Below are 27,611 nucleotides of genomic sequence, written 5' to 3'. Positions count from 1 at the left end.
CTGACAAACCAACTCAGCAGTAACAGTACACTTCAATTAAACTCACAGATAATGAAATGGCAATTCATTATTGAATCTTAAAATTCAAGCCAGAAACTCTTTGGTCCACTGGCCATAGCTACTGGTAAAAAACAAAATTTGATAATTTCCACTTTTTATCAGCCAAATGGATCGATGAAGATTAGGTGTAAAGGTGTATTTATGGAGTCTCAAAAACTGCAAGGCAGAACTAGTACAAAACTTTACCCAACGTACAGTACAAGCAACAGAGCTGGTACTAATTTCTTGCCATGTGATCTGTAACATATTTTGAAATTTATTTGGCAGAACACAAAAAGTGGCCAACAAATTTAGCAAATTACCAGCCTCAGAAGCATGTAGACCAAAAAGTAACAATGCATCCACAAAGTCAATTTCCATTAACTATCAGTGTATTTTCTGAGAGAACCACAGTATTGATACAACTCTTACAAACCCTTCTTTGCAATGCAGCATGGTGAATACAGCAAGTGTATTACACATTGTCTGATATTCCGGATACACAACACAGCGGTGATTACCAATTATGACATTTTAAGGGAAGTAGACTTACCTTACACCTACCTGAAATCAAAGTACTGAGTTTTAGAAGTCTTTTCCTTGCTTACCTCATCTCTCCTTGTCCCCTTGCTCATATATTTATAGAGACATTTAAATGAAGGAATGTCATTCTTTACTGTAGATTATGACTTCAAACATTTTTAAAATGTTTAATGATTTATGGCCTATATGTGACTGTACTCATGAGGACAAATACAAAATTTCCTAGATAGTTTATTATTCTGGGTAATAACATACCACGCCCTCTATAGATTAAATGTTGACCAAATATGTCATGGGCACAGAAAACCCTAAACTAAACTGAAACCTTTAATCTGATTAAGAAGAGAGGAGATAAGCAATCAAAGCAGACTTTTTCAAACATCTTCTGCCATGTAGTTTAGGCTATTTGAGCCTGAACTGGACTGGCCTGGTCCAGGTCTAAAGAATGTAGTGATGAAGAAGACAAAGAGTTTATGGCGAATAAAATACCATGGGAAACGTTGTACCCACCTCCCTTCTCGCTTAGCGGTGTCTGTACTCCCTCTCCCTCTCCCTCTCCCGGTCTCGGTCACGGTCCCTCTCCCGATGACGGTCCCGCTCCCGGCTGCGTTCTCGGTAATAGTCCTCATGCCGGTCACGACTGCGGGACTTGTGACGCCGGCTCTTTTCTCTAGAGCGGCTGTGGTCTCGTTCCCTGGAACGTTCTCGCCTGGCATGGACAAGCATCATTGGACTGTGTACAGGGGTTTCAAAGTTTCAAATATCAACTCTTACAGGGCCAATTCCCATTTGGAATAAATAATTAAGATACAGTCAGAATTACAGTTAATGCAGGCTAGAAAATACAAGAAAACCATATAAAATGGGATATCAAATAGTCCATACATCTTTAAATCTGGCTGGCACAATTTTTTACCTTTGTGCTAGATCCAAAAAATTCTGTCTGACAAGTGGTTTGTGTCTCTTTTTTAGCATAGCTTGTAAACCGAGTCAGTGTCACATTTAATGGCTACTGCACAAAATAAAAATCTTACCTGGAAGCGGAACCGTAACTTTTTGACTCAATGCCGTGAAGACAGTCCTGCAGGGAACTGATGAGGACCTTACAGCGGTCGTCTGCTGACACTTTGGACTGCTTAATCAGACTAATCGCTGTCACCAAGGTCTCTATAGCACTTCCATAGTCCGCTAAAAAGAACACATGGTTGCAATAAGCTTTAATTGGCTCCTAATTTTTGTCTTGTTGGCATAAAATGTGAGCACACCCACGGTAAGTAATTACTTTTGGTTGTATGTATCCTATATTATTATGTACGTTACCTGCACTGGCATCAGACACTGCTCTAGATATGGCACTGGAGGAGATGGCTCGGTTTCTGTTCATGATCTCCTCAAACTCTGCCTCACTCAGAGGGGTCCGTGACGCCTCCATCTCCCTACAAATACACACAAGGGTCAGAGCATGTGTTAAAGGGATACTTCAAGCATTCAGCTTTGTATCAGTAGAAACCTGGTAGTATTTCTGAATGACCGTGCTTCCCTCCCTCATGTCCCCCTGAGACGAGAGATCTCTGCATTAGGTGTCTGGGAAAAAAAATTTCGATGGCGTAAAATGACGTCATCGGACTGGCTAAAATGAATTTTTTGGCCAGAGGCAAAGGACTACAGCCAGTAGTAGGAGCTACTTCCGCATGTTTTCAACCCGCCCACAGGGGGTTGGACTGCCGATTCTGGCCGAGGTATTCTGAATGAAAACGACTGTCAGCCATCTTGAAGCTTCGCTAAATAGGCTCTCTGTTTTCAGCAGCAAACATTTACAACAATTATGTGCATTCAAACTACCGCACGTGTGTACCACCGGGATACATTGGTACAGATCGGAGAATATGGAGGAAACGTTATTACAGACGGAATACTCGGCACACTACGCGAGCTTCGCCTGCACGGAGACCAGCGGTGTTGCTCAATGCCGCTAGCCAGCTAGGGGACATCCTCATCGGGTAGGTGGAAAGCTAATGCTAGCTGGCCACCTGTCCCATCAATCCTGCTTGCAAGCGTCCGCTCATTAAACAATAAACTGGACTACATCCACCTTCAACGAAACTCCCAACGTGAGTTCAGAGACTGGTGTTTTTGTTGTTGTGGAAACATGCCTGAATAGTGTACCGGACTGTCCAGCTACCAGGCCTGCTAGCCCTCCGAGCTAGAGATGCTCTGTGCGGGTAAAAGAGGTGGGCTGTGTTAACACGGAGTGGTGCAGGAATGTGGTGATTTGTATCCATTTAACTGCTAATTGCTGGTGGAGTTTGTGAATGTTAAATGCCGACCATTCTACATTCCACGCTAATTCACGGCTGTGTTTATACTCTGTTTACAACCCACCAAGCACTAATGCTAGTATGCATTAGCTGAACTTCACGGAGCCTATCAAATGTTTCGTATGTCGTTTTTATATATTTTAAATGTGTAACGCCACTTGAGTCACAATGAAACGTTGTTTCGTGTATATGGTTGAAATGACAATAAAACACGCTTGAGTTGAGTTGAATGCCTCTGTCTGTCTGTCAAGCGGTAGGTGTGGCTTGGGAGTGGACTCAAAGCAGCAAAGCAGGTGCATTCTGGGATTTGGTGTCTTTCATCCATATAAGCCAAAAACACATTTTCTGGCTTTTCTCAGCCTAGAAGGCACCAATTTAAAAAAGAAATTCACATTTCTACTACATAAGTGACCCAATTTAAAAGATATATTCAGCTTTCCAGCGGTGAAATATTCCTTTAAGTTCCAGAGTTATGAAGGATGTTATCTTTGCAACCAAAAACTTTAAAGTGTAAATCAGCAACTTAATGTGCAAATCCAGAATGTTAGCACTTGATAAAAATATTAACAATTTGTGCCAATGCATTGATAGCATATTGTGACAGAACATTATATGAATTGCTGTTTTGATTATTTGTTACACATCCAACACCCATTCTTACCGGCCTCCAGGACCATAGTCCCCTCTTTCATATGGTGGCGGGCGTCCGTATGGGTCGTTTGGTCCAGGGGGGCCTCGGCTGTCGTTGGGGGGCATGTTGTTGTTGCCAGGTGGGGGGAAAAAGGCAGGGTTGACATGGGGTGCTGGTGGTGGTCCACCTGGTGGGGGACCTGGCATGTGTGGAGGTGGCGCCAAAGCCATGGGGGGCCCAATGGGGCCAGGGGGGCGTGGAGGGAAGGGTCCTGGGGGTGGTGGGCCCTGTTGAGGGGGTGGGGGACCAGGGGGAGGGCCATAACCTGGAGGAGGTGGGCCTGGGGGTAGGGGTCCCATTGGAGGCTGGCCAAACTGACCAGGGAAGAGAACTGGGGGAGGAGGCCTGTCCCCACGATTTGGAGGACCAGCGAGGGGAGGGGGGAGGCCCTGGCCAGGAGGTGGAGGCCCTGGAGGACCAGGTGGACCGGGAGGGGGACGTGGGGGACCCTGCATTCCACCTAAAAGAGAACACAAGGAACACAACAGAAGTGCAGAAGACAAAGTAAGATCTAGTGAACTCTTTACCTGCTATAACATAAACAAAAGATAGAGTTCTCCCCAAAATATTAGAGTATGATGGGGAAATAAGTGTGCTGGTAAGACATCACTAAGACTTTTCTAATTAAAATAAAATGAAACAAAACACATGCGTGTGGCACGGCCGATTCAACGGTCAAGCTCTAATTTGATATCCTGCAGTAGCCAGTATTTTCCATGATTACTTTCAAATGTAGATACTCATAGGTACTTATTAAAGCTGCAGTGTGTAGAACGCAAACATTTGAAGAATTTGAAGTAGAATGAGACTTCTTCCGCAGCTCACCCTCTCCCCTGTTTGTCGCATAGGCAATGCGTGAACAGAACAGCCAATAGGACCGCCCTTTCTCTAAAATGACCTGTGATTGACCAGTCTCCTGTGGCTGCTACATATTTTAATGCCGACTACAGAGCAAAGACGATGTGCAGACATTGAATTACATCATGCTGATTTTTTTTTTTTTTTTTTACTATGGACTTTTTGACCAACAACGGCAAAAATAAAGTGCCTACCACAGCAATAACACAAACAGATAAGGAAGAGCAAGCCATAGCTACAGGGAACAACTCATGTCAAAAGGTCACGAAGTAATGCTGCAAATTAAATCAGAAGGCAACAGAACAGATGAGATCCACTCATAGCAATTTAATTCAAGCAGGCTTTTTTTAACTAGATACCCTGCAGGGCTGGACTCTTTTTCATCAACACTTAATTGAGAGGGTGCATTGCTAAAGCTGTCAAGAGCCCCAACACTTTAGCATGGCAAGCTTACATATATCTGAAAAACTGTATATACTTCAGTTAGCAAAAAGATTATTTCCATGCAAGGGCCACTCGTGAAATGTCATTTAAGGCAAATGGGGACTAAAAGGCTTTTGTCAGATTCATACATTTTTGTCATGCAGCGGCATGAAGGAATTTAAAGGGAAGTGTTGATTGTTGATCATTGAGCCATTACACAGGATAGAAGAGCAGAAGAGGTACAGAAGTACGGTTGTATTCTGACTAGATTTAATTAGGGATGCACAGATCCAATACTGATATTGGGCCGATACTGACTCAAATAGCTGGATCGGGTATCTGTTTCAAATGGTACAGATACTGATTTACAGTCTTATTTATTTATTTATTTATTTATTTATTTATATATATATATATATATATATATATGTGTGTGTGTGTATACATACATACACACATATACATACATACATATATACACACACACACAGGACTTTTATTTCCTGCTTTGACCAATTTGTTGGCAAATGTAAAAGGTCAACACTTCAATTGTAATTCGTGTTGATGTTGACAATTATTTATCAATAATCTATTTGCTGGTGTACTATTTATTGTTTAATAATAAAAAAACAGTAAATTTTTTCTTCCATCTTTATCAGTTTTGTTAGATTGTGATTTTTTTTAACTGAACTGACCTCAAAAGAACGAAGTACATTTCTAAATGGTGTGTTTCTCTAAAATGTTTTACTTTGAACACACGTTATACTCTGGTCTCTTGTAAGGCCAACAGTTTTTGATGGAAACTGTCTATTATGGGACTTAGAGAGCTTGGTGAGAAATTCAGCTGTTTTTGGGGCAGTCAACCAATGGCATAACTCCTACCAATAAACAGCTGAGGGTTAGGATAAAAGGTGATCAATCTATTCAATCAGATCAATCGAGGTGTTTCACCTCTGCCACGCCAGCTCCCGTTCCTGCCCCCCGGCGGGAAGGGATTGAAACTCATATCCATCAGAGGGCCATCTTGGTGCCTAATCAGATCTGGTCTCATCCCTGGGCCTAATGGGGAAGAAAGCAAACCAATCACAACTCTTCCCTTCATAAACTTCCCCCTACTAACTGAAGGCCTGTCACAGCCCAGCATCACAAGGCACCAGACACTAAGCGAAATAAAGGATTTGAAAAAAGGTGGGATGGAGGGAAAAAGACGCAAAAATGAGAGAAGCTGGCAACTCCATTTTGTCCCACTATGTGTGTAAGGCGGCCAATCCAAGATTTGCGAGTTTAAGATTGGTAGCTTGGCAAATAAAGCTTTGAGCAGACTGCTTCTCCTGAATGGTGTTGGAAATTGTCAGTAAGCAGAAAATTCAAGCCAGGGAAGGATTATTTGTTCAACTGGAGGTGAAAAGGGACAACGAAAGAATAAACCAAATTGGGAGGGGAACATGCAAAGACACAGCCCTGCCAAGAGAGATTTAATGGGTGAAAGATCCCTCACAAGAAACACACACTACCATAGAATAGCCTTGGTTCCATGCGGGTGTGAGTACTAGCAAAGCTTGGACTGTGCTAACAGAGCAGCACTGCCAGACAGAAAGCAGAATTTTACTTAAATCTCATATTGAGTTTTCAAGGCATGTGTCACACTATGATGATTATTTCAATCTGTTGCACTGCTTTATTATTGTAAACAAAAATAAACACTACATGGATGACAAAAACCTGAAAACAAAAATCAAAATATGAACACATCTTTTATGCCATGAACTCACCTTGTTTTGATATAGCAAAACCAATTCACTCAACAAGGTCCAATATATTGATTCAGACTTTTCAAATCAAATCTACTTCCTAACCCATCGGATTTCAGTTTTTAAATATAATATTTTAACTTTGTGAACTGAGAGGGGCTTTGTCACTACCATAATAGCACAGAGACTTGTTAAACTAACCAGGGAAATGTGGTGGCGGTCCTCCAGGCCCAACAGGACCAGGGAAGCGGTCTCCACCTGGGCCAGGTGGTCCAGGAAACCTGCCTCTGCCTCGACCCATGGGGAAACCCCCACGAGGGCCAGCGCCAGGGGGGCCAGCTTTACCTTCCCCAGACATCTGGCCTGACTGGGTACCTGTGAAATAAAGAGACAACAGTATCTTAGTTTTCAATTTAATATGCAATAAATAATAAGTGTGTTCATTGTGTGCAGATTTAAAACAAGACTGGTTCTATAACTGAAGAAAATACATGTGTTAAGTGTATATGACAGTATGTAAGATATATGTCCATGTATCTAATGTCCATTTTGTGCATTTTCAGGAGACTAACTGATGTGTCAGAGCATTTGCAAATATCTATCATATACATGACCTCTAGCACATAACACTAGCACCGCCAGACACTTTAGGGGTACTATAACCGCCAGACCCGACACCTAAAGCTTGATTTATGGTTCTGCATTGAATCTACACAGTAGGTATGTATATAGGTACGCGTAGATTCGGACTCTAAGTCGTAGCCTGATGTGCACCTCGCCAGAAATGTAACTGCACGCTGTGGCTACGCGGATTGCAATGACTGTGATTGGTCCGCTTGGCTGGGCTTAGTAGAGTCACATTTCCCTCTACTCATTTCCGGGTTCTCCTTCTCCATGAACATGAAATCAAGGAGGGTTAACTTTTCCTGTTAAAGCTTTCCGACTGAGTTCAGAAAGCACAGGGAAGACACTTTGTTTCTCCGTCTCCGGTACTCGCTCCGAAGCTTATCCCCGCTAATCACCCTGCTGTGGCCATTCATGTAACCTGCAATCGGACTTTGCAGTCCATTATGAGGCGGTGAGAGTCCCATACAGTAAACATCACTGCCTCTATCGCTGCCACATGAGTTTTATAAAACCTCAGGGGTAAAAAATAAAAACACAAGCATTTAACTGCCCAGGAGTTTGGGTAACAGCTGACTGTTTCCTGCAACAACAAAGCACTGTCCCTTTGTCTCTTTTCTTTCTAGCTTTCTCTGTGAAAAGAAGCTGCCTTCAAGTGTGGTTGGAAATGTCGAGATCTATTAACGATCTGACGGAAAACAATAATTTAGAAAGTCTATAGAGTCTACTTGTGCTACATTGGGTAGTTAAATAACAACAGGACATCACACAAATAGGCCATGTAAGTGACACTCACACCGCTGCACAACCCTGCGCACATCGTCGGATCACTTTTCCTGGTCTGAATGAGCCTTAAGAGCATCTGTATGCTTTTGTTTTGTCTGATAAGTGCATCATCCCTCAGCCTGCATCCCTCTCCACCTCTATAGTGCTGCGTTAATCTCTATAGCAGCAAGGACACTGGCAGCCCCCACACAAAATACACAGCCAGTTAGTCTATCTAAAAGCTTGAACTGATGCTGTTCTACATTATAAGCAGTGTATAACTTGCAGCATAAAACATAAAAAGGCACAAACCAAATGCTAAAACACTGTAATCAATTTCAGCATTTTTTTAGGCAAGTAAACTTGATGGTAAATATGATCACGGTGCAAATGATTACATTATCACATTTTGTCTAAATGTCTAACGTGTGTGTCTGTGTGCAGTGTCTTTCAGTTCAACAGTCAACACACAACTTGCCATCTGATCGCGCACTTCCACACCAACCTATAAAATAATACAATTTAGAAACGTTAGTGTTTTGTTCAAATAAATCACATAAATATCATTCCTGATTTTATTATAGCGTATAGTGCACACATGGGACTCCTGTGTTGGGACACAACTTTTATAGTCCAATGGATTAGTTTTGTTTTCATTAAATTTTTATATATTATATTTTATACATTGAAAAGGATTAATACTGTGGGCCTATGTACCTTAATGTGATTATAAGTGCATGATGAGTGAGTGAATAATGGCGTTCAAATGAGTTTCTACATTCCATTCATTGTCTCAATGCGCTGTACGTCCATTCGGCTGCCGGAGGAGAGTACCAACGTTAATCGGCGTTGCCCTTGGCGGCTGAATGGGTTGTTTTTTGAAAAACACCACCAAAAACCCCTCTATTTGATTTTCTAAACGTTAGTCTTTCACTATGACAATATAGGCATGTACAGAATAGGTATTTATGAAAAGTCAGGGCAGAAAGGAAGCATGGCAATAACAATGGCGGACTAATTTACATCTTTGAATCAAAATGTTCAATGGTGTCGGCTCTGGCGGTTCTAGTGTTAAACCAGCATGGTTAACTCTTGCTGAGTGCATTTTAAAATATAGCGATGCCAAGTGTGCATTTATCTACTTACTTTTGCGTGACTGCATCTCAAACTGGCTGAGGGACTGTTTGTTGCACGGCGTGACGATGGGATTCTGACCATGGAGCTCCCTCTTCGACAGCAGCTCCATTAACTTCCTGGATGATGCCTCCGAGGCCACACACACCAGTGCAAACCTGTAAGATGAATGTAGAGGATATACGCAACCACATTTATACAAACAAATCAGCCCAAGTGCTCGAATACACACACTTAAAAATTTAAATAAAAATGTTTATTTCTAGTGTTAAGCTCATACTTATTTCCATCTGTATACATAATAGTCTCTTGAAAGCACTATGACTAGATATGGATAAAATTACCCCCATCCAACATGGGATTCCACTCATGATTCTCAACATGTACTAGGGCTGCACGATTATGACCAAAATGATAATGATTATTTTTGATCAATATTGAGATCAAGATTAATTATCACGATTTGTTGATTTTAACCAAAACAAATTTTATTGTCACATAGGCTAATTATAACTGCTTTTACATCTATATTGTTCTACATTCCTGCTAATACATCCATATTGTGCTACATTCCTCCTTTATTGAAGGATACTGTGAATGAGTATGCCATTTCAGCTGTTGTGCGACCGCTTTCCATACATGCACGTTTGCTGTAAAGGTATCTACCTGACGAAATAGCAACGCAGATTTCGGTGGATCATGACACTTCTACTTACATGTCTGCATTGCGTTCTGATGCTCCGAAACCCACTTTAGAGGCAACATAAACATCGCTGCATGTCACGCTAGTAAACACTAATAACACATTACACAGCAGGTAATGTTAGCCTACCATTAGCTACAGTAGTAACTGGATTAAACACGGCTAAAATGCTGACAGCTAAACGGTGTAGTGTGACTGTATTTCACTATAGAGGATTCCAACAGCAGGACATCAAACTGCTGCTAAAGCTATGAGCTAAAAGACACAAACTAGCACTGGTCACTGCTGTTGTCTGAAAAACAAAACAGACGGGACAAAATGTTGCATTTACTGGTAAACTGGTAAACATTGTGACCGGCTTATGATGACCGACCGAATTTTCCTCACGTTACTCTGTCCTCTGTGACTGTCTACATCCAAAAACTAAGCTGCGTGGTGCAGGGAACAACTCTGATTGGCTCATGGAGGTACGTGATCAGACAGTGGTTTATGGAGCGCTAGATTGGCTTTGCAAAAACTTTGGTAGGGAGCGTTCTATGAACGGAATGATGCATTTTAAATATTGCTCGATCAAGCAAATTTGATCGTGGGAAGCCCAAATCGTGATCGCGATTAAAATTTGATTAATTGTGCAGCCCTAACATGCACCAAGAAGTAATTATCCTAACCTATAGCAGGCTGCAATTTAGTCCAATCATGTCACACATAGAAAATAAAGATCTCACCCTTTTGACTGGCCATTGGCTCGGTTTTCAAAGAACTTGATCTCCAGCACATCTGTGATGCCTACTGACCGGATAGCTTCTGTCAGGTCCTCGTCTGTCGTCCACTGCACAAGAGAAGACAGCACCATCAGTATATTTGCACTGATTTGCTTAATTTGATAATTGTGTCATGTTTCACAACTTACAGATCAATGCAAGGGTCTACATTTGGCATGGCACAATACCTTGTTTACAGGTCTTCAACGACTTTACTTTAAAGAAAATGTTGCTACTTTATTTATTTATGCTCTTAAAATGGAGTTTATTCAATATTTTCCTCCACATAGCCTAGCACTAACAGAATTCTCTGATACCCACCCATGTGAGGTTTCCTATGTACAGGGCAATCCTTTTGCCTGTGTAAGTGTACACCACATTGGGCTGAGAACTCTTCCCTCCCTCTGAGCCACCTGGTGTAGGCAGTGTGTCCAGGTAGTCGCGGTCTTCTGGAGCATCACCATTGTTGGCTGATGGGGATATTACATCATCATACAGGTCAATCTGTTCGTGGACTGGGTAGTCAGCTTCCTGTTGAGTTTGACAGCAACGGTTCAGTCAAACATGTGTGACGCATTATGAGCAGTTTCACAACACTGATTATACCTGTGAGTAAATCTGAGACAATTGTACAATGCTATTCAGTACCAAAATGTGTAGAATCCCCCAATAATGTTTAGATTTTTCAGTACATACATAACACCAGGGGTATAATTTGTGTTTAGTTTTCTTTATTTGATTTGATTTCAGCAGTAACTGTTAGGACAGGAAAACCTGATGATTTGTCCAATGTGGAATAAATGATTCAAGAAAAAGCAGTTTATTTTTATCCACCAGGGTTTTTCCTGCATAGAGAAAGTTTTGGCACCCCCCAAAAGAGGTTTTAGCCAGCGCCAAAGGAATATCACGAGCGTCAAAAACGTCTCATTTTCAGCAGCCAGCCTCCCTTTCATCCACAGCCACTACTGTATATACTGGATCTGAACACTCCTGTATAGTGCCAATGGTATCTCCATTTGCAGAGTCAGACTGTACCGGTGACCGTGTTGCTCTGGGGACCGGCAGCGCAGCGATAAACCGCTGCTGACTGTAACTTGCAATTAAACAAGCTAACGTTATCTAACAGGTAACGTTAACAATAAACAAACAATAAAGATCGCTAGCAAGCTTACCGGCTCGGTTTTAAAACCCTGTTGCAGCTGATGTGAGGTCAGAGGCTAGCGGATCTGGGTCTGGCTGTTTGTTTAGCTACTTGATGTAACGCAGCAGAATCCCACTGTTGACACTGTACATCACTCTGACAGTCAAAACTTGCGGTGACTGGTGTCTGAAACACATGTCCAGCTATGTACACAAGTGTGTTTATGTTGTAAAGTAGGGTTGGGCGATGTCCCCTAAATTGGCAGTTGACGATGGTTACAGTAAAACATCGTGATGGACGATGATATCGTCGTCGGAGCCGGGGGGGGGGGGGTTAGCGGTAGCTTTACATAAATATTTTTTCCTACTACTATGGGCCAACAGTTAACATAGAAACGATTAGAGATACATTTAAATGCCCTCTGTAAATGGTGCCCTGCTGGCAGGTTTTACAACTTGACCTACTTTCACTTAAGTACGGTGCAGTAAAGTCAATCAGATGTCCGTGATCTGCGTAACGACAGTACAGTGGGACGTTTGCCTTCAACAATACCATCATTACGGAGTTTAAACTACATTCACGGTTATGTTTGCACTGAATAACGCATTCAATAAACAGAAACATAACTCTTGCAGCGCACATGAACAGATGCGCAATATTAGCTCACACATAAAATAGCACCCTCGTGAATTAGCCTACTGTTTAGAGATGGTCCGATACCACTTTTTTGCTTCCCGATACCGATTCCGATACCTGAACTTGCGTATCGGCCGATACCGAGTACCGATCCGATACCAGCGTGTCATATATTTCATTATGTTTTAACATCTGTATACTACTATCTCTGTATGGATGTGATATGATTTCTTTCTTTGTTGTCGGTCTGGCTCAGGTTAAACTCTTTGTGAAACATGAACAAACGCAAACAAGGAATGCCCCAGAACTTTCTTTTATAGTTTTAATGAAAAAGAACATAAATAAACTACTTTAACGTAGATTTTCTTTAGGGCTTCATTACGTGGTATCGGATCGGTGCATAAACTCCAGTACTTCCCGATACCAGCGTTTTAGGCAGTATCGGAGCCGGAACATCTCTACTACTGTTGCTAACGTACATTCATAAATCCTGCATAACATCATCCCGTACCTACAGGACCTCAGACTTACTTATTGATGCACGCACAGAGTAGTGTCGACAAACTTAGTCCAATGAGGGGAGAAAGGAAAGTGTGATAGCGCTCCACTTTTAACGTTTTTTTCTCTCTCACTCGAGACCGCTGCGTCCAACATTACTAGAAGGTAGAGCGAGCTACAACTGACAGGGAGAGAGAGAGAATGTATCACTACAGCCAATCTTGTCTTTGCTAGTTTAAGACCGACGCACTTGTCAATTTCCCGTCCAGCGCCCGCGACTAGGATTAGTGTGTTTGACCGGGGGTGGGTGGGGGGGGACACATCACGACGGTGGCTCTCCATCGTGATGTCGGGCAGCCATCACGATGGACGATGATATCGTCCATCGGCACAACCCTATTGTAAAGGAGGCAAAATTTCTGCCACCACAGTATCAGAAATAGGGCTGTACAAAAAATGTAGTCGTGGTTGCCTTTTAAATGATCCTGCCAACATAACGCACCCCCGTTGGCTGCCGCTCACATTGCAATTTAACAAGTAAAACTATTCAGAGGTTATTGGGCCCGTCCAGTTTAACTCCACATATATTGCCAAAACGTTGGGACTAGGGCTGCAGCTATCGATTATTTTAGTAATTGAATATTCTACCGATTATTCCATCGATTAATTGAGTCATCGGATAAGAAATACTTAGTAAGAAATACTTAGAAAACAGCAATAGTAAATATTTATTATTGCTGTTTACTAAAAAAAAAAAAGGAAACCTGTCGCTTGTATATATACAAAAGACAGGTTTCCTTTTTTAGAAAAAGCAACATTTTTTATTGCCAAATTCCAAGACCCTTAAAAAAAAAACATTACAATAGAACATTTTTGGTGGCCCAAATGTTAATATTTTTCACCCCATTCCCCTTCTTGCATCTGGCTCTTTGCACTGGATATGCAAAAGAGCTGTTCACTGACCAGAGGGTAAATGTTTTTTACATTTTCAGAAGCCTAATACACAGTGAGGAGCATAGATATATCTATGGTGAGGAGAAAGAATAAAGAATGCATGATGACGCAGTGTTTCCTCTATGTTGATTGGCAAGTGGCGGTCCGCCACGGTTAGATTTCTCCCACCACGGTATCAGAAATGTACAAAAAGCCGTCTATCAGCAGTAATAGAATAGCACGGACACGCGCTTCACAACGCGAGTGGGCACGTGTGCCACTCGGAGAAAAGGGAGAAAGAAAAAAGTGACAGGCTGTCCGAAGGACCCGGTTGAGATGGCATGTGTGCATCCTTGAGAACTGTAAGTCGTATAACTTATGTTGTCAGTTCATTTAAGCCTGTATTAGTCTATAGTTCTTGCACATTTTTAGTTTCACCTTCACCTGCTAGCTAAATTGCACGTGGCTGTTGATTCAATACAACGCCCTTAATATCATGGCATAGTAGGCTAAACCGTGATTATTTCATAGATTCATGTCCCGAAACATATTGGGGGAAATTCATTCAACATAATTCACGGTCAAATAACAATTAAAAGTATTTTTTTTGAACATGTATAACCTAACCTGGCACTGCCTCCGTTTTGGTGTCTGCTGTGGTGCGCAGCTTTTGTGTAATGTATATAAAAAAATACTCTTAGAGTAGCCTTAGAGTTATTTTTCCAAAAGCCAAGAAAAATCAAATGCACACAGCAAGGCTGCCAACTTTGCCACTGAGGCAAATATGCAATTAGTTTCATTATGAATGGTTTCATACTATAGCCTACTTTGGGTTTTGGTTTCCCTATGAAGTTCCTCAAAAATACAGTTCAATCAAAATTTGCCTCATTGTGTGTCAATAGTGGTGAATAAATGTATTTGTTTGTGTTTCAGCGAAGCGTCAGTTCCGTGTAATACGTAAAACATTTGGCGCCGTGGCACCGGATTGGGGGGGGGATTCCAACAGATCTGCCCCCACTGCTAAAAGAAATCCTAGAGGAAACACTGACGTAATTCACGTGCATATTAAGTAGCCATGCTGGGGGGAGGAGCCGGTTTGTCTCTGGCAGCAGCTAAGTTTCCAAAGAATAGAAGCAAACTAATAAACAGCTAGACTACAAACCGACAGCTTTTGTTTTAGCTTGGTAAAACATCGCTATTAGCAGAGTAGCATGCTGTAGGCTAGTTGTGTAAAACATCGCTCTTAGCAGAGTAGCAGGCTGTAGGCTAGTTGTGTAAAACAGCGCGGTGGACGAGAGCAGCAGACGTTAGCTACCTTGTGTCGGGTTGGCTCCGTGGAATAGATGAGTACACTGGATGTTTGTTACAGAGATGATGTAGCAGCATGTTTGCAGCTTAAAATGATCCCAAACTTTCTGTCGTTTTCTCTAGCCTGTCTCTTCTCTTAGACCCTCACTATTTTCGTCTTCCTTCATTTGTAATCTGGGCCGTCAGTCTGTTTATATACTCACTGTGCTTGTGTCCGCAGAAGCGCAAACCTCTTGTGCGCTAGTAATCCTCCGTGCGGAAACACAGTGAGCCGTACAACCTTAATAACATTGATTTAACGAAGCTTCGAGGCAAAGAATTTTGCTTCGAGGATTTTTTGTAATCGAATTATTCGAGGAATCGTTTCAGCCCTAGTTGGGACAGACCTGCCCCCACTGCTAAAAAAAAAAAAATCCTAAAGGCAACACTGCCACAGATTATTTTACACACTCCAGTACAGTAATGTAGGTGGTGGTATGAGCCTTAAACTTGGTTTGCGATCTGCTAATTAACACACAGAAGAAGACAACGACCGACATCAATCTTTTTCCCCGCAGAGAAGACGGCTAGAGTCAATCTGGAGTTTAATGGTTAGTATTAGGGTTGGGCACAGTTTGGATATTTACGATTCCGGTGCCGAACCGGTACTTTTAAAACGATTCCAATTCCTAACCTGATTCTTGAAAAAATGAAAAATGACATTTTATGGAGTTTTTTTTTTATTGAAAATTATTTAAATTTAATATATTAACGTTTTAAAGTACTTAAATGTATAATAAGTAAACTTAAGTCACCCAGCACATAACTACAATAATTTAACAAATAACAGTTACAATATTAACAAGTAACAAAATAAATGTTGTTGGTATGCCAACCAGCTTCAAACTTTAGCAGTTCTTTTGCAGAAAAATGACCATATTTGCCTTCTCTGGCAAGATACGACACCTCTCCTGACTTATGGCATGTCCTGCACAGGAGAAAACTCTCTCAGATGGTGTCCAAGACGCCTGTACACCCAGGTATGATTATGAACGGGAAGACAGGGAGGCTGGCCCGCCTCCCCCACCACCAGGCTACAGGGTCTTGTCCTGAACGATAGACTAGCAGACCAAGTGTAATACGTTTACTAGCGATCACGTGGAGTCAATGGTTAATATGCTTAGCAGGAACATTTACGATAGCTAGCCAACAGTAGACTAGAGAGAAAGTGTGATATTTTTACATCCATTTCGGAGCGTGTACAAAAAGCAGCAGGGATTGTAGAGTGCATGTCGGAGAATAGCGTGGACATGCGCTTTACGCTGCGAGCGGGCACCTTCGCCACTCGGCAGAAAAGGGAGAAAGAAAAAAAAAATCTGCTGCTGTCCGGAGCGACAAAGGGAAAATATTTCGGTCGGAACCAAAATTTGCCTTCTAATCCGGTCTGAATACTACGTTTGCGTAGGTTTCGGTACAGAACCCTAGTTAATATTATGGAGTTATTACTGGTATTTATTCAGGGTTTATACTGCATAGAGAAAGTTTGGCACCCCTTAAAGAGGTTTTAGCCAGCACCAGAGGAATATCACGAGTGCCAAAAAGTCTGATTTTCAGCTGTCAGCATTTGCAGAGTCAGACTGTACCGGACTCTCCAGGTGACCATGCTGCTCTGGGGACCGGCGGCGCAGCGAGAAACCGCTGCTAACGGACGCAGAACTCTCCGCCGGAGCTCCGACTACTATCGGTGGCTCGCCACGCTGCAATCTATCAGTATCAGCAGTCTGTTACTCTACATCACAGACAATTTATCAATATTTCAAAATAGAAAACATAACACTTCATAATGTTTTGTATTCGTAACACTATTGTATTATTGTACAAATTAGCTACAACAGTAACAGCAGTTAACTTATGTAAGTCACTCCTACATTTTTCAACTGAGGAGCAAAACATGCCCCTTGGGAAAAAGATACGGTTGCGCCCTTTTCATACTAATCAAATGAACTGGACTTTGTTGTCAAACAATTAATATAAGAAGTCTGCACCTCTTTCCACATGTGCAACCCCCCACGCCGGGTCAGCTACCACCACAAATAGAATCTAATTCTGTGGGAAACACTGAACTGTTTCTCACTCAAATATATGGTATTGTAGGGCTGTGCAATTAATCGAAATTTAATCGTGATTATCATTTTGGCTCCCAATGATCACAAAAACAGAATAATCGAGAAAAACAATTATTTAGCTCATTACGTTTTGCAAGTAAACTCTTATTTTCTCTTGTGTTCTGAAAGAAAAAAATAAAGTTTAAATAGGAAAAGTATTAAAAGGCAAATTTCACAGTTGTATGCGTTCTTTTTTACTGTTTATTTATTTAACTTTCTCCACTGTTTTTGAAGTTCAATAGTTGCAACATCTTTCCAGAAGTCAACAAATAATCGTGTTAAATTATCATGATTTCAATATTGACCAAATTAATCGGGATTATATTTTTTTCCCATAATCGAGCAGCCCTATGGTATTGGTCTATATGTTGGCAGACATGCACAAATAAACTGACAAATGTATGTGTTAATTTCACAATAATTTCCAGTGAAGTTAAATACATCCTTTATTTCCTATATTAAGTACATTTTACACATACAAGGAATCTATCCTCTACAATTGACCCATCCTAACTAATTTAGTTAGTTAAACATTTTACTGTTTGTACAGACAGATCCTAAATGATCAACTTTGTCAAAAGTCCATGTTTACATTACATCTATTAAGGCATGTGTGTATTGCCAACCAGTTAAGTCTGTTTTAAAACACTTTAATCTCTGAACACACCTAGATTTCTTTAGATGCTTTGGCAAATGGATACCTTAGTCATATTGTCTTGTGCATGTGAAAAGATAAAATTAACCTGATATACAAACAATGCAGTTGACTGCAGGTAGAACAGGTTATTGGGGAAATCACAGAGATTGTGTTATTTTATTTTAGTGTCGCCAATGTTCCCAATCATAGATTGGGACATGTAGAGTCACATGGGGACATGTACTCATTGATAAGGTCATGTCAGGATTAAGGCTGCTACTAGTCTGGTTTAAAGGATGTTAAGTGCTGGGATAAAGCCTGACATGTCTCTCCCCTTTCACTATAGCCGCTATCCATTTTGCAAGGGTACCGTCGCTGCGGTCAGACCAGTTGTGAATGGTTTGAAGAAATACAAACAAGCCAGAGCATTTTCCCCTATCCCCGAATAGATCAGCAGTGTGGCTACTCCAGCGCTGATGAGATAGGTCTTGCAATGCAAGGATAGCATAAGCTGGTGTAACCGTGTGGATTCCACCAGGCGCAGATGTGCTGTGTTTCGGCTGCACTGTGCATCATACCACACTGGGAGCGTTCAGAAACAGAACATTATGCAGTGTTTCCTCTATGTTGATTTGACCGTGGCGGCCCCCCACGGCAACATTTCTGCCCCCCACTGTATCAGAAATAGGGCTGCATTGTTAGAGTGCATGTATTTTGTATTTTAGGGGCATTATTTACATGCTGAAGTAGTTACAATGCATTAAGATAATGTAATTAATAGTGGGGTTATTGTTATTTGCTACAGAATGCTTAGCCTATATGTAAAGATCAAAGTTGGCCTATATAGTAACTAACAAAATACAGTTCAATCACAACTTAAAATATGCCTCATTGTATGTGTGAACAGAGGTGAATAAATATATTTGTTTGTGTTGCAGCAAAGTGTCAGCTGGATGCATTGGAGGACCAAGACACAGCTCAAGCTAACAGGCTAACTGCTTATTAGTTACCCAAACACAGAGCGCTAACATCTGCAAAGATTGGATCTGTGAGCGCATTAATCTGCTCGGTGTGCCCCTTATAACAAACAAAGCGAGCAGCCGCCAGACTCCAACATCTGTTGATCCGTGCAGGACTTCACTGTGAGCGGACTGTTTAGAGACAATGTGACCAGCAGGTAACGTTAAAGGTTATCTGCTACTGTAGAAGAGCTGCAAGTAAACGCTGAACTGAGCTGTGTGTTTTCAGTGTTAAACACTGCTGCAGGTATTCATGCACGACTGATGACTAATTATAGTTTGCCTCAAACTTTTTATTTGTGTATTTATTTAATTTGTATAATTTATTCCAACCTCATAAAATAAATTTGGGTCGGACATTAATTGACACGGTCGGTCGGAAACCGGAACCAAACAACAAAATAATTGTATGCCTCATACCCCCAGCACTATAACAAACTAGCCGATCAAGGCAGTGGTAGACCAGCAACTCCCATGTTCTGTGAGGTAAAATTACTGTTTTTGTCAAAGGAGTCTGATTGCTTTGAAGAGAGCATAGATGGATGTAACTGATTTAGTTCGCCATTGGAGAGGGCTGCCTGCAGGTAAGGCGAATCGGTGAAAATTTCGTAGTATAAAACACTAGTACAATATTGATTTTTTAAGGTTGCTGCTGCCCTTGCTGGCCCTGTCAACAGAAGTACATTGCTTAGCTTCCACGTCTGTAGTCCTGCCTGCTTTCCAACCTGGGGGCGTGCCGTTGGTTATCTAGGTAATACACTGACGATGGGTAAGTACCTCATACAACCCCACCTCAAAATATCCTAACTATCGCTTTAATTGAACTAGAATTATTACAAAGTGATGCTTGTACTAACTTTTGACATATATACTGACACTTACGTTCCAGCATGAAGTATATCTGTGACTAACTAATACATCAGCCCGGTTGAGTTTGGGTTTAATTATGTAACTGAAAAAGCTAATTTAACATGACACACTGTGCAACTTCCCTAACTCTAGCATGAGCAGCTGAGTGCACCTTGAGTGCGTACAATGGGTCAACATAACCTACACTACACTATGGGAGGAAGATGTTGGTGGAGATAACGTTGTCTAAATGGCCAAAAAACACAACAAATGATTTGCATCCCAGATTCGGTTGGAACGTTAGCTACAGAAAAGGGGCGTGTGTGGAGGAAAAACAACTTTTACCCAGCGGACACTTTAAATGCTAACGTTACACTGATATAGCAGTCAAAAGCTAATCTAATAAAATTATTTTATAATTCATAAAAGACGTTTCATGCCTAACCATAATTAACTTCGTTTCAACCTAGTTTGCTTGTATGAACTGAAAACACACAAGATTAAACAAGCAACTTACTAACTCACGTTACACGGATTTTGTAAAACAGCTAATGCTAGCTAGCTAGCTAATGTAACGTAACTACGTTTGTTTGGCGGCCATCTCAAGGCCTGATACTGTGAACAATGAAAGTGGTTGCTTTTAGCATTCACCCAAATAAATACTCTCTTTGCACATTGCATGTCTATTACTACGCGCAGCATACGTCGTGTTAAATGTCGATAACATCGCCAATGAAACATTTCGAGCCGATAATTGTAGCTGAGGATGCAGGCTTGCAGCATGGTGAAAGGGGGCCTGTATGCGAGGGAAATCGTTTGCCCAGCAAAACACACCATTCCCCGACCATACTAACAACACATGTTTACACATATATACAGAAAATAGCACAGTTAGTCGAATTGAGGCGAATGCAGATGTAATACCTGGTTGAATTCCTCCTCTACGTCGGCGTAGATGTCGATGTGATCCACGCCGTCCGCCATTTTCCTCTTTCCCGTCGCTCTCTCCGCCCGGCGGTGCAGAGCAACACTGACTAACTGAGCCACAAACAATGAGACAGAGAGGGACAACTAGCGCCCCTGCTGGTCCACTTCACTAATTACAACACCTGCTGTAGACCACATATAAACACAATAATAACAGGTCCGTCTCAAAAAAGTCTCAAGTCACTTTATCTTGGGGAAGTCAGTCAAGTCACAGGTTATGTCAAGTTAAGTCAAGTCGAGTCCTTAGTTCAGGCAAGTGAAGTCCCAAGTCAAGTATTTTTTTCTTGAGCAAGTCAAGTCGTCATTTTTTGTCTGGAAAAGAAATTACCAAACAATTTTAGGTAGAAAGTAGGCTATGACCTAGTTAATAGGTCACCATTTTGACTAATTTTATCATAATGTAGGCATAAAACATTATGTTTGACTTACTATTTAAAATTTTGGAATTGACCATTCTTTTTTTATATATATTCCACACTTTTCATGTATTTTTCTTAAATAAATGTTTTTGTCTATTTTTATATGCATTCGGCTGGGGGGGGCTTGACATCTTGTCAGGGAGCCTAGATTTGGCAGCATCCCTGAATACAGAAATCTAAAACTGTACCCTATACTGGATGCTGCTGCTGATGAGTCATTTAAATCAAATAATCATTGTACTGCAATGCTGTTCATAATAATAATTTAGTTGAAGGAAATAGAATCAAGGCATGAAGTAATACTGGATTCAGAGACACAAGTTAAGATGAACAACCATCACACTACCTACACCTTTTCTGTAAAACATCACACAGCAGAGATTATTTCAAACCTTTGGATTATTCCTGTTGCTGGTGCAATATGAAAGCTCATTTGGATACAAGACACTTTTGTTCAGCTTCAATACAAAGTCTAAGGTTTTCTAAGATCCCAATTATCATCAAAATGAGATAACCTGTAAATATATTTATGCATGACAGTGAAGTTTTACATGATTTAAAAGTAAAATTTGTAACAAATGTCGCTTGGATTTGTGATGCATTTATGATAAAAGTATCTTCCTTGACTGATTCTCTGTTTTCGCCTGGTATTATTGTTAGTATCTTTATACAGTACTAAATACAGTACAAAAACCATATGGATAATTGAATTTACTTTGTTCAAATCATGACATCAGTCAGTCAACATACAATTGGGACACATGTCAACCATACAACATACAGAATATTGTATAGTGGAAATTACAAACAAAACTGAGACAAATTAATAAAATTACTCATATAATCTCAACAAGACACAACATACTGTGATGATGCACACTCACACACAATATGTAACTGAGTCTATTACACAAACAGGTAAATTCTCAGGCAATTTTGTCATCAGAGTAAGCTCAACTGAAAAACATGCTTGTGAGATGATTCAGAAATACCATTAAAAAAAACTACAGGGACGCTCACAGCCCAAATACATTGAAATGCTGAAGTTCAAGATTGCAGACATGATATGAAACACAAGGAAATACAAAAATACCCTATGCAATTAGATTTACACTGTTAATTTATATTGCAATTACATATATGACATTTCCAAACAGTTTTCTTCTATATGACAATCTTGTTCCCATTTTATCTTTGCTTTTTTATCATGAATTTATAAAATTATGATGTTATTCATGCCAAGCGCCAAGTAATAAGTAGCAGTTACATGACCTTGGGGCCCAAGTGAAGTATCCAAATACCACAGTCCAACAAATGCATAGTCACTGCCATAAACATGAATACCAGAAACATTTGTTTTGGTAAAACTGCATCTTTTGCAGGGTATTCTTTTTTTTTTACTAGATTTGCTTTGAAACCATGCAATTGTATTTTCCAATACAATGATAACAACTTATCTAAACACAGTCTGAATCCATCATTGTGTTATCCATGTTGATTGTACATCTACATCCTGTGAGAGCTCCAATTTCCACAGTGATGTCCAGCCAAACATAATTACATACATGTAATTACATTACAGTATGTACAAACACACAGAAAGACACAGAGAAAGGCAGACATTTTTAAAAAGATATGTCACAGAAATAAATATTTTTGTGATGTAATCCAAGTAAAAACTCAAAAAAACGAGATAGTGAAGGAGCTTCTCATTCTGATCTTTGATTATCTTTATTACATTTTTATCAGCTCCCACTGCAAATACGTTCTTGGCACTTAGCCATCACCCTTTGAGATTTGCAGGAGATTCAGAGAAACTCATATCGCAAACACCCTTGGTCAACACGACTGTCAGCAGCAACACTAATGTTACATAACAATGTTTACCATATATTGCTGTAGCCCTTCTCTCCCTTATCTCATTCAACGTTTAAAAAAGCACATATGATAGTTGGTAGATGAAGCATTCAGAATGATAAAGTATTCGAGGTGTGCATGCTTGCAGCTGCATATACAATATGCATGTGTGTCTGCAATATTTAGTTCAGTGGAACATGAACCCCCCCCCACCCCATTTCAATGCACGTCATAGCTACCACCTGCATCTCTTTAGTCCCTTTTCATTTTGAGATGCAAAATGATGTATGAGAAAGCAACTAATGGGAAAAGTATCCATGGCAACAACAGCCCATTCACTTGCCTTCTTTGCAGTTTTCAGTTCAGGTGTAATAATTTGCAGGAGTAACAAATGCTCAAAAACCACATCAATGGTCCGTCAGTAGAGACAAGGTTTGTGGTTGTCATTAACAAAATGTTCAGAATTAGTTTTTTAAAAATCCACTTGAGGTGTCCAGTGTCCAAACACATCTCTTGATTCATTCCAATCTCCTCCTTTATATGAGAATGGGTGAAACAGCAACGTTGTCCATCATCAGGAGACAAGTGCCAAGAAGGAGAGGCAGGTGAGAAAGAGAGAGGCAGAGAGAGATATAATAGAAGCTCCTCCACAGTCATTGGCGTTCTCCTATAGGGACAAAACAGAAAGGGATTTAACTTTGTGTTTCTGCCTTTTGATTTAAATTCAATGCAATCAAGCTTAACATGATAGCAGATATAGAAGACAGGATTGATTACAACAACGCACACTAATACAATTTGGTGCATAGAACCAGGAGGTTATGAAAAAATGAATGGGGTGGACCAATGAGAAGCTGACCTGGGGGTGGTAGGCGTGGCAGGACTCGGGGCGTCTGCGAATCTTCTGGGACCTCATCCTGTCACACTTCACTGAGGCATTATGTACAGCGGGGTCAAGGAGCAACAACAGGAGCATCAGAGGTTTCTTTTGAGTTGTCATTCATATATCATTACACTGAAAATGACATATTTCACAAATTTACCACAGCAGGTGCACACCCAGCCTCAGAATTTGAGCGAGTGGGGCAGGCGTGGTGCAATGTGAAAATCAAAACACAATTTGCAATTATAGTGTTCACAGGTGGGAAGCTGCTAACAGATCCTGGACTTGTTGCAACATTAGCAACTCCTTGTTGGTCTGTCTACACCCTCTCCAGAGCAAGAGGGACTGCAATACAAATTAGTTTATTTTCGGAGAAAGTCAACAAGAGCAGCAAACTTAATGTATGTAAAGCAAACTCTAACAACATCTAATGTAGTATGTGTGTTAAGGTGAGATCATTTCTCGAGATGAATCAGCATCCATTAATATAAAAATATCAAAGGATATATTTCACTTCTTTGGGCTGCATGGTGAGGGGTGGGTACTGTCTGGAGCAGTCACAGTCTGCCTGCACCACCAACATCAACAGGTTGCTCTCAGGTATCTGTTGCACCACAAACATCCTGAAACACACACAAACACATGTGCACACAAACATAAGCACAGAAAAAGAAAACCTCTCATGTATTGTATGACATTAACACTTTCTCAAGTAGGGGGCGCTGTGGGGCTAGATACAATTCCCACAATGACTGTTACACTGATCAAAAATATATACATCAACAACTCCAAATAATGTTTCATATAATCCTTTATAGGGTAAGTTCTATGCAAAAAATATGTTTACAGAATTACTTGACTGCATGGGTTGGTCGTACTGGGTAATAAACATTTTGAAATCTGAGCAGTGGTGCTGTAAGCAGTATTTGTGCTGCTTTATATCTCTTTTGGCCTCATGAGGGCGTTCACACTCAACCTATGAACACACACACACACACACACACACACACACACACACACACACACACACACACACACACCAACACACACACAAAGATGTTTCCCTTTCTCTCTTCTTCACCTCCTTGTTTCATCTCTGTTTCTGTCATCCACTCTCCCCATCTCTTTTTTTATTTACCTCTCTTAATACTTTCTCTGTTTTCCAGTCTCTCTGTCTCTCTCTCTCTCTCTCTGCTATGCTATGTCTTTCTATAACCCCATGCACCCAGATCTATTTCTGTTCCTTTCTACTGATTTCCTTCTTTCTGATACTCACACTGCTCTCAGTATGCAGAGCAGAGCAAAGCCAAAAATGGATTTTTGATGGACAATTTAATACGACTGGTCGAGGGCTTAGAGGGGACTGCGCTACAGATTTGTGTGTGAATAAGGGTGCATGAGTGGGTGCTTACTTCTGGCAGCGTCCACACTTAATAATGCTGTTGGTCTCTTTGACTGATGGCTCGTAGACGAAGCTGGGGTACTCGGTGTCACACGGCTGCAGGATGTCCCCTCTTTTCTTATGAGCTGAGGCTAATCGAGAAATAGATATGGGTCATGTCTCAAGGTGGGAATTACAATAAGTGTGTATATGAAAGTGTATGTGTGACTTTTTCTTGATGACTGACAGGCTTAGAGTCTGTGACAGGAGAAAGCTGGGTGCGGTGCTATTTAAATGCTTCACACTTTAGCCATTTATTGCTCTTTCTACCATGACCAAAGGTACTCTAGCTCCCTGTGTATTCCAAACAAAATTGAATTTGGTTTCTGTGTACATGTACAATGATGGGGTGAAACCAGAAAGAAGTGCCATAATGGCTTGTTGAAATTTTGATGTCTGGTTGTGAGCTATGTTTTCTGTGTGACTTCCTCAGAATTACATTAGTTTCAGTGTAACACTATACTTAGGTCTTGTTTTGTAAAAGTTGCCAATGGCACCTGTTCCCACTGAAAGCCACACTCGCATAATCAGAGACACCACATCTGATTTAGTTTGAAGTATACTACAAACACTACAATACACACAAAATGCAAAACAAGTAGTTTTACAGAACCCTGATGTTCCTAACACTTCAGGACAGATACTCACACAAGCTGAAAGATGGCTTGGCTGAATGGAGGGATGATGATGATGTGGAGTAGGAGGAAGAGTGGATGATTGACAGGTGGAGTAATGAGAAAGGTGAATGTGTGATCGATGAAAAGACAGAGACAGATGAGAGGCGAGTGGATCTGAGGATGTGATGTTGTTATTCCATAATGACTTCTAGACTGGTGATTAAGGTTGCACACAAGTCACAGTAAACACTCCTAGTAATGAACTGACAATACAATACCAACATCCATGTGTGTCATTCAATGTGCATAGGTTAAAAGAGAGCCACTTTAGTGACATTTAAAACTCTGGCTTCAGGCTCAACATACTTCGCTAACCCACTAATCTCGCTTGGTGGTACTCCCCTCTGCTCCGAAGGTTGTGATGATTTAAGGAATATACATGATTTATGCACATGGAAGGACATTTCATAGACATTTTTTCTTGTAGAGCTCACCGTCAGCGAAATGCTCCATGTGCCAGAAGCCACAGATATTAAACTCCAGGAGAAACCTTGTGGAGAAGAGAGAAGAGGAGAGTGGACAGAGAGAGGGAGTCAATTAGGCGGCCATCATTATAGACCAAAGCAGCTTGCGAGCAGATTGCAATCAGTTTTCAAAAACTGGGCAAGGACCCAAAGTTGTGTCATGGGAATATGAGAAAATGGGTCCTAAAATTATTCAGCACTAATTGGTAGCTGTTTTTTGGATGACTGGATAAGCCTTACCAAATCTCTACAATAAAAAACAAAAATGTTTTAAGTCCAGCACATAACTTCCCTTTAACTAGTGAATTGTCGTTTTTACTATTCGGCTTTATTAAGGGGTAAACAAATAAGACATGCTTAGGCTCAGGAAGAAGAGAAGGTCGGTGGTTTAGTCCTGGCCCCATCGCAGTCTATATGATGAAGTGTCCTTGGGCACTTTGAGTGGTCGCTAACACTAAAAAAGTGCTATATAAATGAGTCCATTTACCCTAATAGGTCAGTTCAGACAGCTTCAGAGATTCTGGTAGGCTGATTTTGCTCGTTTGTGACAGAGCCAGACTAGCTGTTTCCCCCTGTTTGCAGTCTTTGTGCTAAGCTCACTGACGGTTGGCGGTAGCTTCATATTTGCCATACAGACATTAGAGTGGTATTGATCATCTTATCTAACTCTTGGCAAGAAAGCGAATAATCATAGTTCCCAAAATGTCAAACTATTTCAATAAAAATTTTGTATTGTCAACCAAGAAAAAAACTTCCACTGCTTTTACACAAGTTTTTGTTCTAATAGCAAACTTATTTTAGATATACTGACATTCTGGTTTCCCCTAGCAACACTTACAGTAGGAAGTTGGAGAGGAACCACTTGAGGGCTGAAGCCAAACCATAGAACGGCTGAAGAGATAAACAGATTATAGTTACTGGAGAATTGATTAGACCATTAAGGTAATTATATTGCATACAGAGCGAGTACACTGTACATACACTGAGAAGTGGACGGGCGCTGCTGACAGAGTGCGAGTTCATCTTACACATGGCCTGGTAGTCGAACAAGGACACCCTGAGGAAACACACACACGAAAGCACATGGTGTTGCTCCTCAGGCAGTATT

General features: G+C 40.9%; 2 protein-coding genes across 14 annotated transcripts in view; both read right to left on the bottom strand.

The window, feature by feature from the left end:
- Positions 1–20,830, bottom strand: part of cpsf6 (cleavage and polyadenylation specific factor 6) — a 29,675-nt gene extending 8,845 nt beyond the window's left edge. The window contains exons 1-11 of one of the 6 annotated variants that reach the window (XM_039791761.1): positions 20,700–20,830; positions 10,932–11,141; positions 10,575–10,678; positions 9,159–9,304; positions 8,491–8,517; positions 6,825–6,998; positions 5,824–5,931; positions 3,562–4,051; positions 1,903–2,018; positions 1,617–1,770; positions 1,093–1,315 (exon numbers count right to left, since the gene is read on the bottom strand). In XM_039791761.1, the coding sequence (XP_039647695.1) occupies positions 1,105–1,315; positions 1,617–1,770; positions 1,903–2,018; positions 3,562–4,051; positions 5,824–5,931; positions 6,825–6,998; positions 8,491–8,517; positions 9,159–9,304; positions 10,575–10,678; positions 10,932–11,141; positions 20,700–20,759 (1,800 nt within the window). In that variant the 5' untranslated portion in view covers positions 20,760–20,830 and the 3' untranslated portion in view covers positions 1,093–1,104. The remainder of the gene's footprint in view (positions 1–1,092; positions 1,316–1,616; positions 1,771–1,902; positions 2,019–3,561; positions 4,052–5,823; positions 5,932–6,824; positions 6,999–8,490; positions 8,518–9,158; positions 9,305–10,574; positions 10,679–10,931; positions 11,142–20,699) is intronic. The other 5 variants (XM_039791762.1, XM_039791764.1, XM_039791765.1 and 2 more) reach the window with 5 other exon arrangements.
- A 1,047-nt stretch (positions 20,831–21,877) lies between these two features.
- cacna2d4a (calcium channel, voltage-dependent, alpha 2/delta subunit 4a) overlaps positions 21,878–27,611 on the bottom strand; it is an 84,650-nt gene continuing 78,916 nt past the window's right edge. For 7 of the 8 annotated variants that reach the window (XM_039791436.1, XM_039791428.1, XM_039791429.1 and 4 more), the window contains 8 exons: positions 27,485–27,560; positions 27,342–27,394; positions 26,474–26,529; positions 26,011–26,031; positions 25,334–25,454; positions 24,429–24,544; positions 23,898–23,980; positions 21,878–23,705 (listed from right to left, as the gene is read on the bottom strand). In XM_039791436.1, coding sequence (XP_039647370.1) covers positions 23,613–23,705; positions 23,898–23,980; positions 24,429–24,544; positions 25,334–25,454; positions 26,011–26,031; positions 26,474–26,529; positions 27,342–27,394; positions 27,485–27,560 — 619 coding nt within the window. In that variant the 3' untranslated portion in view covers positions 21,878–23,612. The remainder of the gene's footprint in view (positions 23,706–23,897; positions 23,981–24,428; positions 24,545–25,333; positions 25,455–26,010; positions 26,032–26,473; positions 26,530–27,341; positions 27,395–27,484; positions 27,561–27,611) is intronic. The other variant, XM_039791432.1, reaches the window with a different exon arrangement.

Source organism: Perca fluviatilis, chromosome 23 (assembly GCF_010015445.1).
Source record: "Perca fluviatilis chromosome 23, GENO_Pfluv_1.0, whole genome shotgun sequence".
NCBI classification, from domain to species: domain Eukaryota; kingdom Metazoa; phylum Chordata; class Actinopteri; order Perciformes; family Percidae; genus Perca; species Perca fluviatilis.
Note: the sequence above shows the minus strand (reverse complement) of the source record. Positions and strands in the feature narration are given on the sequence as shown.